General features: G+C 41.8%; 1 protein-coding gene across 4 annotated transcripts in view; it reads right to left on the bottom strand.

Annotated features, from left to right (window-relative positions):
• Positions 1-14,684, bottom strand: part of LOC308301402 (unconventional myosin-VI-like) — a 216,719-nt gene that overhangs the window by 129,935 nt on the left and 72,100 nt on the right. For all 4 annotated transcript variants that reach the window (XM_080745378.1, XM_080745379.1, XM_080745380.1 and 1 more), the window contains exons 11-12: positions 6,245-6,425; positions 27-171 (exon numbers count right to left, since the gene is read on the bottom strand). In XM_080745378.1, the coding sequence (XP_080601504.1) occupies positions 27-171; positions 6,245-6,425 (326 nt within the window). The remainder of the gene's footprint in view (positions 1-26; positions 172-6,244; positions 6,426-14,684) is intronic.

Genomic DNA, 14,684 nt, shown 5'->3' with positions numbered 1-14,684 from the left:
AAGTTACAGTTACGTGAGTTTCTTACTTGATGACGGTTCCTTTGACGCCCCCGGCAGAGGTGAGCATGACCCTGGTGGTGAGGCTGACCCGCAGGTCCTCTTCATCCAGACCCAGCAGCTCGGCACAGTACTCCACCGTCTGGCTGGACTGGTTCTTTATGGTGCATCCCCCTGGGAGGACAGAGGAGAAACCATTAGTTCACTGGTTCTTTATATGGTGCAGCCTCCTGGGAGAGCAGGGAGAAACCATTAGTTCACTGGTTCTTTATGGCTGGTTCTTTATGGCATCATCCTTTTCAGGCCGCGACCCCCAAAATAATCACATTTCAACTGGGGACGCTCCACCCTGACGAGCACTAAGAGTTGAGGCATTACATTCTGTATAGTCTCTCGATTACAGACTTCTGCAGTTCTGTGAAAAGGACCGACCTTTTCTTTGACGATGGCTAGCCAGGTTGCATTTTGTATAACACGGTTCTATTGTGAAAATAGCAGATTTACATGCTCACAACGCCTCGCGCTGCGAGGCGTTGTGAGCAGGCCATTTTCACAATTTCTGCCTCTAATATTTGACAATTTGGCCAATGTTTAATTTGTCATTTTAGAGGTATTAAAAAGTCCTTAAATTGTCACTTTAGAAATGTGCAGATACGCTCAATACACTTAAAACTTTAAGTTGGTTTGTTTACTGTTGAGTGAGAAAACAATGTTTCACATTAAGTTAATCATCTGGGGACCCCCCAAAATAATTTGGGGACCCCCAGGTTGAGAGCCACTGCTTTATGGTGCAGCCACCTGGGAGGACAGAGGAGAAACCATTAGTTTAATGGTTCTCAAACTCATTTTCATTTCAAACCATTAAGACCATGAGGCAGATTCTTCTGCTGTTTTGTTTTCTGAAAAACATGTTGCTATAATCAGTGACCTTTTCATGTCAATGAGTCTTTCTGAAAAACATATGTTGCTATAATCAGTGACCTTTTCATGTCAATGAGTTTACCACACAAAGTGATACAGCACAGTATGTATTTGTCCGCGGACACTGCCATCTTGAAATGTTTTGTTCCAGGGACTCAGAGAAGCAAACATTTGAGAAAAAAATTATGCTTTGCTTGTTGCTTTTCACGAATTTTCATGCAATTTCTGAAATAGGGACACCAGTTTGAAAGTGGTTAAAATGATCTGGCAATAAGAAGGTTGATAATTGATACTATAATCTTTGTGTTACAGTGTACACGTTCTACGTTATGACACATGATACTGTACGTTAAATGATGTGGTTGTGGTTCTACAGCAGAATATCTGTGCATAAACATAGAACTGGTGACTTGGCCACTATTTTCCTACTAAAGCAAATGCTCTGCCATGACAATTAGCACTGGACTGCTGCTGCCACTCCAATCAGCGCCGGAAAATCGATAAGTCACTGAAAGATGGGTCGATAATCAAATCAATGAATGCCAGCCCAGTACACAACACACTATAAACAACAGTAGAGCCAAGCCGCCGAGACCAATTGTAGATAACTTAATTACTGCTGATCTCTCCTGATTGATTTCCTCATTTTAGTGTCTGCACAAAGTCAGCACAGAACACAACCACTGATTTTAAGCTGATTAACTCAAACAATTTTCATTTTGAGAACCCAAAAAGAGAAATTTGGTGTCTCCCCTGGACCCAAAATCACAAAACGACATTATGAACAAACCACTTAATGCCTTACTATTTCAGAAATAGTGAAACCAGACTATATACGAGCTCAGAATGCATCACATTGTGAGCTCGTATTCCTTTTTTATTTTATTTCAGGTAATCTTTTGATTAATGTTTGATTAGAGAAAAAATATATACTATAGTAAATATGGATTACAATGTGTTTTATATTAAGCGTTTACAAGTGTGTGCTGTGAAGAAATAGCCTATCAGACCACAAAATGCCTTAACTGACCGATCAGAATGGAGTATTGCCCACACGGGAAGAATCGAACCCCAGACCCCGCGGTGTTGGGCATAAGCTTTACCCCTATGCCACGTGCCTGAATGCCCCAATGTGAGTGCTAAACACCTCACACACATACTGTATTGTACCCTTGTTTTGGAAGTAAAAGTAGATCACAACATCTCCTTCAAATAACCGTAGGTAGGGCAGTTTATCCTTGCACTGTTTTACTGTTTTTTTTAACCTTTATAGACAGTGGCAGTGTAGAGAGACAGGAAATGCACAGTGAGTAGGCAGGGAGATGGCATTCAGCAAAATGGTCAGGCCAGCCCAGAAATCAAAGCGGGGACTTGCTGAGCAGAGAATTGCGCCCCGCAGTGCAAAGGTTACTATGTACTAGTAACCATTGCAACGTTTTAACATAGCCAAATACTGAATAATTTGGGGGTCCTTGATACGAAAGACTTTGAGAACCACTGGTCTACCCGGTTGAACTGAGGCCGAGCTAGCCGAAAATAAAAATAGGTCCCCTCTTTCTAAACCAGAACACTGTCTTCTCTCCACACACAGTCTCTTGGCAAGTGTCAGTGTAGTGATAGCACTAGTATCCCACTGTGAGGACCGCTGTCTTTAATGTGTTTCACACTGGGCCGCCTCCACACTCGGCCTTCCAACACTTCAGAGCAGGAGGAAACCGACAGGAAGGAGAAGAGAAGAGAAGAGAAGAGAAGAGAAGAGAAGAGAAGAGAAGAGAAGAGAAGAGAAGAGAAGAGAAGTGAAGAGAAGTGAAGAGAAGAGAAGAGACGTTAATTGAGTATGGCAGGGGTATGCAGCTACCATACCCTGGGTCCAGGGGGGGAAAATAAAAGTTACTTTTAAATATAAATCCATGAATGTCTCTATGTCTATCTGCGTTGGTTATTATGTTGTTAAATTACAGTAAAATAACTACAAATATAAAAGTTAACAAAATGGTCACTTTAACAATTAAGGTATTATAATTATATTCTCCCCATCTTGACAGAATGGTATATTCCCAGGTTCTACAGGTCAGCTGCACAGGTGCAATTCATTATTGTTAATTGTGGCACGCTTACTAACATGACAAGTTTAGAAACCGCCCAAGGAACCGTAGAAACGAAAAAAAAGAATGTACTTCTTAAAATAAATGTATCATGCCTGTTGCTAAGGTATGGCAACATGACTAGTATCTTGCACGCGCACTAGTCATGTTGCCATACCTTAGCTTTTTCTGAACTGACGCCAAGAGAAGAGAAGAGAAGAGAAGAGAAGAGAAGAGAAGAGAAGAGAAGAGAAGAGAAGAGAAGAGAAGAGAAGAGAAGAGAAACCTATAGAGATGGAGTGAGATACGGGGGTGGAGGCATAAAGACAGCGGAAGCATAAAAGAGAGACACATGGAGGGAGCGGATTCAAAGGAAGAACTTGATTTCCACACCAGTGGAGATGTGGCTCCTTGAGGATTGGCTAAAAACGGCATGAGTAATGAGGAGCGGAGCGCAGGCATCCCCCGCCGCCACGCGCACCTCGGCCCCGCGTGTTTGAAACTGTGAAATTGAAAATTATCCCCCTCAACCACCCCCAACCCCCTGCCCCCCGAAAGGCTGGCGAAATGGGAAAAGGGATTCGGGAACACACAAGTCAAGCGCTGCCTTCCCCACTGGCTTTAAATCAATCAAAAATGAATGAGAGAGGGAGACCTTCTGTGTCCGTGACGTCAGCCTCCCTCACAGGTTAACCCATTTAGAACGGGTACACAGTATTGTGTATCATTATTTTATGCTTTAACTATTGAAAAATAGCAGATCTACAAGCTCACAGCGCGGCACCGAGTGCCGCGCTGCGAGCTTGTAGATCTGCTATTTTTGAAAAATCATGAAAATAAGTGTCTTTTGAATCCTTCTAAGGTTTTTTGAAAAACCTATGTTTCTATGTCAGCAATCTGGCCAGCCATCGTCAAAGAAAAGGTCCTTTTCACTTCAACTGGAGCTCAATTAGTCTGTTCTTGAGAGACTACGTCAGTGGTTCTAAAACCTTTTCATGTGAAGGACCCCCAAAATGATATTTATTTGGCCACGGACCCCCATCTCAAAATATTTAGTTCCAGGGACCACCCCCAGAAGCAAAATTTGAGTTACAAACGTTCGCTTTGAAAATACATATATTCAAAGATTTGCACACATTTTCACAACTTTTTCAAAAATAGCAGATCTACAAGCTCGCAGCGCGGCACTCAGTGCCGCGCTGCGAGCTTGTATATCTGCTATTTTTCCCTGGTTAAAGCATTCAATAATTCTAGGCCTAAATGGGTTTAAAAGAGAACCGTTTCTTATCAGCGGCAATGACATCAAACAGACCGACAGAGCAGGAGGGAGCTAAATATTACAGCAATCGATCAAACAGGATTGTTTCTCGGGCAAGATATGGAGTGATCGAGTGATTCTCGACGGGGCAAATGGGAGTCGTTTTTCGGGGGGTGGGGAAGTTGATCTCTGACAGGGGGTCCGAAACGCAATCTCTCAGCACCGTCGGACCCTGCCACCGTGGAAGAGAGATGGATCGGGCCGCTTCTGGAGCATCAGTTCCGGGTGGGTAATGACATGAATTCTTCGTCTAGTCCATACCCGGGCAAGTGCACACTCAAAGTATTTGCAGACTTTGAGTTATGTGCTGTGTTGTAGACAGTGCAGTATATGCTTACACACACACACACACACACACACACACACACACGCGCGCGCACGCACACACACACGCACGCACGCACGCATGCACGGTGCAGCTCCCGTCGTTGTCATTGACAGAGAGCCCTTAAGACATCTACGGAATACAAATGACGTGGCGACTGGGAACTTGACTCATATCACATGGTGACTCCTGTTTTCGAGACATCATATCATATCGCGAGTTATACCTGCCAATAGCCAGCCCTAGTGTGTGGTGAAACTTAGGTTACGGTTAAATGCTAGTGACTCAGCATCATCAACACAACTGCTGCTGTGGGGCTCCTTCACCAAGCACCAAAACACACGCTGTAATGAGGAGGAAATTACTTTGTGCAAAACACAACCCTTCAACCATTCTCAAACTGCCCCAAAGGACATAGCCCATATTGTTGGCGATATGGTCAGAAAGCTCCTTTCTCCATAATTCAACGATCTGATCTACAAGCTTGAAGATTTTTCCGTTTTTTCCTTTTTATTTTTGAGCGGTGCAAGCGCTCCCATGCTTGATCGAGTGGGTAGCTGTGTATGTTTGGGGTATGAGGTGTATGCAGTATGAGGCCTATGAGTAGCAACAGCTGCTGCCATGGAAGATTAAAGCTGCCAGAGGTCACCCTACTAGTGGAGAGAAGGGACTGTGTGTTCTAGGAGCAACTTCACAGAAGAAGAATTCATATAGCTTAATGAAATGAACTGCTCAAAGGCACCTCTCACTTCAAACTGGCTTAGATTTTTTTTTTATATGTTTAAAGTGAAAGCAAAGTGGTGAAGTCAGTCTGTGGGTTTTGTAAATATTACTTTACTAATTAACTACATTGGATCCATTTGAGCACAGGTTAAATTTGTCCTCTTTCCTGACAATTAAAGGTTTTGGACATACTGTACAAGGTTTCCATCTGGCAGCGAGGATATCATGAAGGTGCCCTCCACACTACAGGCGGTTGCCGTCGGGGCTGCCGCTAGGATCAGCGGTGGCCGCACCGCGGTGAGACACAAACACACTCGCTCAGTGAGTAAACGCTGCGCGGTATTTCACAAAGATAAACACAATCCATCTCTCACCGCCCGCGGCGTACGCATGCACAAACGAGCACGCTCGCGGGGGATTTCACGGGACCGCGGTTCAGGCCAAAGGTGGTACTGCAGCTGAAAATGCTCTGAGAGCCATTCAAAAATGAAGGAGGCTCTCTATTCAGGAGTGGTAATTTAGCCTCAAACCTTTTGAAAAACGTTTTTGGGACATAAACAATATGACATAAATACTTTTTAAATGCATGGTGTATCACCTTTAAATGATCGGTTAATGCGGTCCTCTGAGACAAAATTTTAGTCTCATTGGGTGTTATTCAGCTCTGTGACGTTGGAAGCGCTGTTTCGTAAAAACAGTCTTCAATCAGGAAGAGTGTCTCCGTCAAGTGGCCCTTATGCCCTTCATGCGGAAGGTGAGTGGTTCAACCCCTGCCTAAGCCGACGTCAGCAAGGGGGAGAAGACGACAGCATATGGGTAACTGGTCCGATATACATCACTGGCCAAGAATTACTAGTTATTACTGTGTAAACGTACCCGAGGTGCTCCCTGCCTCTTCGAAGTCGATGTTGCCCAGGTTCAGGACCCCGGCCACCACCCTGAACAGGTCCAGCTTCTCTGTGTCGTCCAGGCCGATCTTCTTCATGGCCACACACATCCTGTTGAAGTCTCCGTGGTCGTCCAGCAGAGGGTCTTTGAGGGGCCCTGCTTTTAGGTGCTGAGAGACGCAGAAAGGTTGGGTGGGTGTTAAGCATGTGTTTGTGACAGTTCACTTGAATAGGGTATATGCATATACCATTCTGTTCTACTTCCGGGTCTTTCGACTTCCTTCACAGGTGTTACCGATGATACTAATGAAGGCTCTGTTCCATTCTGGTCAAACAGAGTCAGGGTGCTGCTATTGTTCATGTTGGCTCACTGGAAACACTCTGCTACACCAGTGGGTCTCAAAGTGTCCTTGAGTGGATTCCAAATGTCCCCATACAGGTGTGTAACTCTGAGAGTGTACAAATGGAAGTTATTGGGGTCCTTGAAATGAAAGCACCACTGTACAATAAATCAAACAGAGCCTTAATTAGTATCATCAGTAACACCTGTGAAGGAAGTCGAAATACACCAATCTACCGGAAGTAGAACAAAATGGCGTATGTGCATATAGCCTATTGCACTTTATTTTCTGAATGAAAATGAAGTGAAATGAAGCATTGAGTCCTGTCCTTTCCATGGAGTGTGTGTTGTTGGGATTGTAAAAGACATATAGGTTAGAGGTTTTCTATCATAACATACAGTAAACTCCATGTCTGATGTTTGTAATAAACCAAACCGCGGGGAAAATCGGTTGACAGTTCATCAAGTTTTGATGGTTTTTAATTGAGGTGAGAGCTCCTGCTTCCACAGAACATGGGGCGTATATATATATATATATATATATATATATATATTGTCACTGTCGGGCAGAAACCTCGTATCTCCAAGTTTCAAATTTGTAAATTCTTTCGCAAAGTAAAGCACTGCTTCATCATATGGCCATCGCACAAAAGTAGTGAAAACAGCTGATCTACAAGCACACAACGCCTCGCGGTGCGAGGCGTTGTGTGCTTGTAGATCGGCTGTTTTCACTAGTTTAATCATTCATCATTATCATTTTAAAAATGATAAATACAAAACAAACGGTTTTGGACATACAAGGTTTCCACCCGACAACAACAATATATATATATACCTTACATTAAGGCATGAATCTCCCTACAAAACATAGCAGCCTTGATGACGTGCTGCTCCAACATACAGCAGCGGACAATGAAGTATACCTCCTTTGTACTGTACATATAGTGTTTGTATTTGTTGATGACATGTATTGTGTTAATGTATTATGCTATGTTGATGAATTGAATACATACTGTAGGACCACAATGGAAACAAATTCCCAATACTTTGTTGTGTTATCATTTTAGCCTTACTGTACCAGGTGATGTATACATTTCTGACAAAAAAAAAGTATATAAAATCCCTGTATATATCAATGATAAATGTTGTCCACTGACATTTTTCATTGGTTTGTGTCCAACACTATCTTGTTTATCTCTTTTAGTCGGTGGCCCCAGGGCAATAAAAGGACCGTTTGGTTCAGATTCTCGCGAATTCGCCAAATTTGGCACAGATGTTGTCCATAACATACTTAATCATTTTAAGATGGGTGCCAAGATGGGCACCCCATTGTACTGCCATAATTGAGCAATGCAATTGGTGTCCCACTAACTTTACATTATATCCCTGGGGCCACAGACTATTTAGGGCACTAGCATATTTGCATAATGATTTAACATTCACGGTGGGGAATTATATATTTTGTTTTGCTCTGTGATTTGTGTCATTTTTATTGTATTATTAATTCTCGACATCGAGATGACGACAGTGATTAATGTAAACTGAATTATTGAATACATTTAATTCAGCCTGCTGTGCAGGGATGAAGGACAGCTGTGCCCCTCTGAACAATTCCTGTTATGTTTTTTAACCCCTTTAGGTCTAGAATTATTGAATGCTTTAACCAGTGAAAAATAGCAGATATACAAGCTCACAGCGCGGCACCGAGTGCCGCGCTGCGAGCTTGTAGATCTGCTATTTTTGAAAAAGTCGTGAAAATGTGTGCAAATCTTTGAATATATGTATTTTTAAAGCGAACGTTTTTAACTCAAATTTTGCTTCAGGGGGTCCCTGGAACTAAACATTTTGAGATGGGGGTCCGTGGCCAAATACATATCATTATGGGGGTCCTTCACATGAAAAGGTTTGAGAACCACTGACATAGTAGTCTCTCAAGAACAGACTAACTGAGCTCCAGTTGAGTGAAAAGGACCTTTTCTTTGACGATGGCTGGCCAGATTGCTGACATAGAAACATGGGTTTTTCAAAAAAACCTTAGAAGGATTCAAAAGACACTTATGGAATCGGGTCAAATTTCTAATTTTCACGATTTTTCAAAAATAGCAGATATACAAGCTCGCAGCGCGGCACTCGGTGCCGCGCTGTGAGCTTGTATATCTGGTATTTTTCAATAGTTAAAGCATAAAATAATGATACACAATACTGTGTACCCGTTCTAAATGGGTTTTTAATGAGGGATGTCTGGTGATGAGAGGCAATGAGGAGACAGGAGACAATACACACACACACACACACACACACACGCAGAGAACAGCAGAGAAAGCACAGCAAATCAAATCTTTAAATGATAAAAGAGTAAAACACATGCACTCACGCACGCACGCACACACACACCTCGAGTGCGAAGCACGCTCAGAAACCCAACCAGAGAAAAAGAATGTCACAGTTTCATGATTTTAAATAAATGAAATATTAAAGGTACCAAACAGGCGTCACAGTCAAACTGGTCGTGTCCTTAAATAATGAATGAACCAGGAAAATGAGCCAACATCTTCTACAATATACTTGTTTAGTTTTTTTCTTTTTTTCTTTTCAAAGACAATTAAGATCTTGAATTCTAATCAGCTACATTTATGTTCTCATATTATATTATATGAAGTGTTAATATACCCATTTATTACTCCTAGAGCGTGCAAATGTTAACCAAATTGACCCTTACTGACTCTTACCATCCAACTCCAATGCACCTTACACCACTGGTGTCTAGTGGCAGAAATTATAATAATAAACCTTTTTTTAAGTAGATATTCTACTCATAAATAGTGTAACTGCCTCTTTATATATACTCGATAAAGATAATATATGAATGTACTGTATATGCAAATGCAAGTGCCAGTCCTGGGGACATGAAACTGTGGCCGGCCATTCCCTATTTCAGCGGGTAGTGGAATGTACAGTACTTGTGTCCCAGGTCTAAATTAAGTCTGCAATCAGACGGCTAGAATGAAAGCCAGCAGCGCTCTCTCTCCTCTCCCCCTAGGGACACAGTTAAGAAACATTGCTTTGGAGAAAAGAGCCCTGGGTACAAAGAGCCCTGGGTACAGGGTGTTCTGAGAGCAAAGCAAGAGGAGAAGGCTGATGGTTGTCTGCTAAGATACTGTACAGTATGTTAGCATATCGCCACTGCCGAGAGGAAACCTTCTATGTTCAAAGTTACTTTTGAGGAAATGGGGAGGATAAAAAAGAAACTGTGTTCTAATAGATCAAATGTAGTTATTATGTTAGTCACACAAGCTCGTTATTTTTTCAATGGTTAGATATTTATGAAACCCAAAAGACATGGGTGGACCACTTTTACTTTGAACTTTCAAAATATTTCCCAAATAGTGAAAACAGCAGATCTACAAGCTCACAACGTGCTGCGATGTCATTTTGTAATTGTTATTATCTTGGCTACTACCGAGCAATACTTTTCGAAGTAGGGCATTTATTCACAAGGTTGAAATATGGAGATACAAGTTTCTTCTTCTATTTTCACCGACAGCAACGTTATGCGTTTCTCGCCCGGTCGCTCCTCAGCCAAAAGTGGGTTTTCTGGGCTGTAATTTATTATTAACTTTTTCCTGAAGAGTTTTTACTTTGATATTCAGGAAATTAGGAGCAAAAAACGCTTCTCTTGTACAGAGACGAGTGTTCTGTTGATATACGGAATGAGCACAAATAGTGAAGTTATTGCCTCATAAAGAGAGTAGCTCCAGCAGGGGCGTCACAAGGTGGGGGGGGAAGTGGGACTGAGTTACCATGGGCCCAAGGTGGAGGGGCCTTCATTATTTTATACTTTAGCTATTGAAAAAATAGCAGATATACAAGCTCACAGCGTGGCACCGAGTGCTGCGCTGCGAGCTTGTAGATCTGCTATTTTTGAAAAGTCATGAAAATGCGTGCAAATCTTTGAATATATGTATATTTTAAGTGAACATTTGTAACTCAAATTTTGCTTCTGGGGGTCCCTGGAACTAAATATTTTGAGAAGGATTTGAAATATCCAAAGACTTGCACACATTTTCATGCTTTTTCAAAAATAGCAGATCTACAAGCTCGCTATGAACTTGTATATCTGCTATTTTTCAATAGTTAAAGCACAACATGTGAGTGAATCCTTGTACCCAGGGCCCAGTATTTGGTGCGACACCCCTGAGCTCCAGCGTAGAAGCTTATTATTTGAGGTATAGTTTGAACTAAAGACAAAGATCTCTACAGTATGTGTGCACAGCAACATTCTGGGACATTAGCACTAGCCTAGAGTGTCTTCATAATGATGTGCGTTGCAACTGCAGCTTAGAATAACTCGGAGAAGGATCTATTCTACTGTTGCACTCTTAAATTGCTTTAAATGTTCTGTTTCATGCAAAGGTTTTGTTAATTGTAACTTTTGTATTTGCTACCCTAAACAGGGCTCCTGTCTCTATGGGACTTGCATGTGTAATGACATTCATGGCATATGTTCGCTACACATGTACAGTACTATATAAATTAAACTAAATAAAGAGAAGTATACCAGAAGAGTTTGTTAATCCATTTCTTCTTCTTTTTTTTTTGCTAAATATCCTTCATTTATGATTATTTATTTTGGCTGAATGATTAAATTAAGGGGGAAAAACGTAATGCCTTTGTTTTGTATGAAACATGAGACATGATCACAGCGTCAGCAGAACCAGTCTCTTTCTGCAGTCAGGATTTTGTGAAACAGGGAAAATGATTCCAAAGCAAAAACTCTCTAAAACCATTTTGTTATTAGTCTAAACTGCAGGTCACTTGAGAACCTACCTGGACATCGCAAATTGGTTACTAAATCATCCATGATCTTTTCATCAATTCTCACTTAGTTTTAATCACTTTGATTTGGTGCTTTTAAACATTTCGCAAATATGTATGTGACCTGTGACATTCAGAGAAGCAGTGGTTCTCAACCTGTGGGTCGGGACCCCCAGGGGGGTCCTCACATTATTTTGTGGGGTCCCCAGATGATTAACTTAACGTGCAATATTGTTTTCTCTCTCAACAGTAAACAAACCAACAACGTTTAAGTACGTTTAAGTGCATCTGCACAGTTCTAAAGTGAAAAATCAATGACTTTTTAAAAACCTCTAAAATAACAAATTAAACATTAGCCAAACTGTCAAATATTAGAGGCAGAAATTGTGAAAATAGGCGATCTACATTGCGAGGCGGTGTGAGCATGTAGATCGCCTATTTTCACAATAGAACCATGTTATACAAAATGTAATGCCTCAACTCTTAGTGCTCGTCAGGGTGGGGCGTCCCCAGTTCAAATATGATTATTTTGGGGGTCACAGCCTGAAAAGATTGAGAACCAGTGCAGTGAAGAACTGCACAAGAGGTGACAGGTGATGGAGAAAGAGGCAAATGAAGAAACACTACACACCATGCACTAAGGTATCATATCTACACTAACAAACCCAGTGATCAAACATCTCAAAGTTCACATCTATATCAATATCCCACGGGGGACATCCTTTATTAAAACAGAGAGGAACGCCACGTCACCTTATTGTCCTGTGTGATAAAAGATGAGGCAATGTGAAGAGACATACGGTATACCTTTGGTCATTATACAGTATGAGGCAATTAGTACGGCAATATACTGTTCTACCTGGCTCATCTATAATTCAGAAATAATGTTTTCTTTTGATTGTATCCCGTGGCGGGCGTCAATTCAAAGACTCACAGAACGCTTGAAGTCAATTTAATATTGATCATTTAGAGCTGCAACTCTCAATTATTTTCTTAGCTATTATTCAATTGATTACTTTTTCAAACGATAAAAAAGAAAAAGAAAATCAATTAAATTAACCACTTGGGCATTGGTTGTAATCACACGCAGTTCCATGAAAAAAATAATGAAATTGTCAGATCTAAAAGCTTAATTTGATTCGTTAGACATCTCTTTGACAGAGTGACAACTTAGCCAGCACGTTTTCTTTGGCTGACATCTTAGCCGTGGCACGGTCTAAAATTTAGATCTGGCACGTCCAGATCAGAGTAGTACAGGGGAGGAGAGTATAGCGTCACGCTTTGATCTCGCCGCAGACCGGAAGTGGCGTCGCTGGAGCCTGGTGACATTCCTACAGCTCTTCAGCCCCGTCCACTTCCATTGTATTTCACTCGCTGTTAAGTCTAAGACTAAATCACGTCTTTTTCACCCTGTTAACGCATTCACGGGCCTCTCCAAGGTAGGCAACATTATTATTTCACGTAATCGGCTCTTGTTAATGTTTAATGTAAGAAATGTGACTTTATTTGCTTTTAAATAATTTACTTAGACTTTAAAACTAACTTGGAGAGGCCCGTGAATGCGTTAAAAGGGGGGAAAGACGTGATTTAGTCCACTTACCAGCGAGTGAGAATGCCTCGGTTACAATGGAGGTGGACGAGGCTGAAAAGCTACAGGAATATCACCAGACTCCAGTAGGCTATTAATAGTGACATCACGTCCGCTTTCCACGCTTACAATGGGAGTCGACGTAAAGTGTCAGAACTCTCTCTTTCTACGGTTCTGGTCCAGATCATTCAACGGTCTAGATGTGGTAAACTAGTTAAAAGAACATGCGCGCATCCTTTCCAAGTGGTGCTGGGCTCAGGACGACGTAGGATTAAAAAAGAATAGAAGTCTGCACAACAGCTGATGCCCCACAGTGTTTATTGGGTTTAACCCATTTAGGCCTGAACACATTATGACGCAATATTTTATGCTTTAAATATAAAAAAATAGCAGATATACAAGCTCACAGCGCGGCACCGAGTGCCGCGCTGCGAGCTTGTAGATCTGCTATTTTTGAAAAATCGTGAAAATTAGAATTTTGACCCGATTCTATAAGTGTCTTTTGAATCCTTCTAAGATTTTTGGAAAAAACCTATGTTTCTATATGTCAGCAATCTGGCCAGCCATCGTCAAAGAAAAGGTCCTTTTCACTTAACTGGAGCTCAGTTAGTCTGTTCTTGAGAGACTACTATGTCAGTGGTGCTCAAACCTTTTCATGAGAAGGACCCCCAAAATGATATGTATTTGGCCACGGACCCCCATCTCAAAATATCTAGTTCCAGGGACCACCCAGAAGCAAAATTTGAGTTACAAACGTTCGCTTTGAAAATACATATATTCAAAGATTTGCACACATTTTCAAGACTTTTTCAAAAATAGCAGATCTACAAGCTCGCAGCGCGGCACTCGGTGCCGCGCTGTGAGCTTGTATATCTGCTATTTTTCACTGGTTAAAGCATTCAATATAATTCTAGGCCTAAATGGGTTAAAACACTGACATAAAGTATGACAACGTTTCTGCCATCAGCTGGCCTGTAGGGCAGCTGATGGCCCAAATGTTGTCATACTTTGTTCTAAACCTAATAAACACTGTGGAGTATCAGCTGTTGTGCGGACTTCTATTCTTTTTAGTCCTTGATGTGGTCAACCCCACCCTTCTGGTGCCCTTCAGGTCAACACTAACGATCCCTTTGTCCCATGGACCAGTGTTTCTCAACCTTTTTTCTGCATGGGCACACTTTTCATGTCCCAAGAATCCATGGCCACACCAACATAATACGGGGGTGTAAATATCGTCACTGTCAGGAAGAATCCTTGTATCTCTACGTTTCAAATGTGTATGTTTCTTCGCAAAGTAAAGCCCTGTTTCATCATACACGGCTGTCGCACAACAGTAGTGAAAACAGCAGATCTACAAGCACACAACGCCTCGCGGTGCGAGTCGTTGTGTGCTTGTAGATCGGCTGTTTTCACTAGTTTAAATCATTTTTTAAAATGATAAATACAATACTGGCTTTCAAGCAGTTTCAAGGGGCACACTTGACCCTTCTCAGGGGCACACCAAAGGTCCCCAGGCACAGTGGTTGAAAAACACTGCCATAGACACTCCCTGGTCCCTCTCCCAGGAGGATCCATGTAAATAATATCTCCATGTACAAGTAGCACTTCCTCCGCACCGGTGTTTGGATGTCTGGCCTATTTGGAACAGGGACTTTATTCTGGGAAATAAGCTGATTCTTAAGCTGG

Source organism: Nannobrachium achirus (assembly GCF_963921795.1).
Source record: "Nannobrachium achirus genome assembly, chromosome: 16".
Taxonomy (NCBI): Eukaryota; Metazoa; Chordata; class Actinopteri; order Myctophiformes; family Myctophidae; genus Nannobrachium; species Nannobrachium achirus.
The sequence above is the reverse complement of the archived record's forward strand: the minus strand, read 5'-3'. Positions and strand labels throughout refer to the sequence as shown.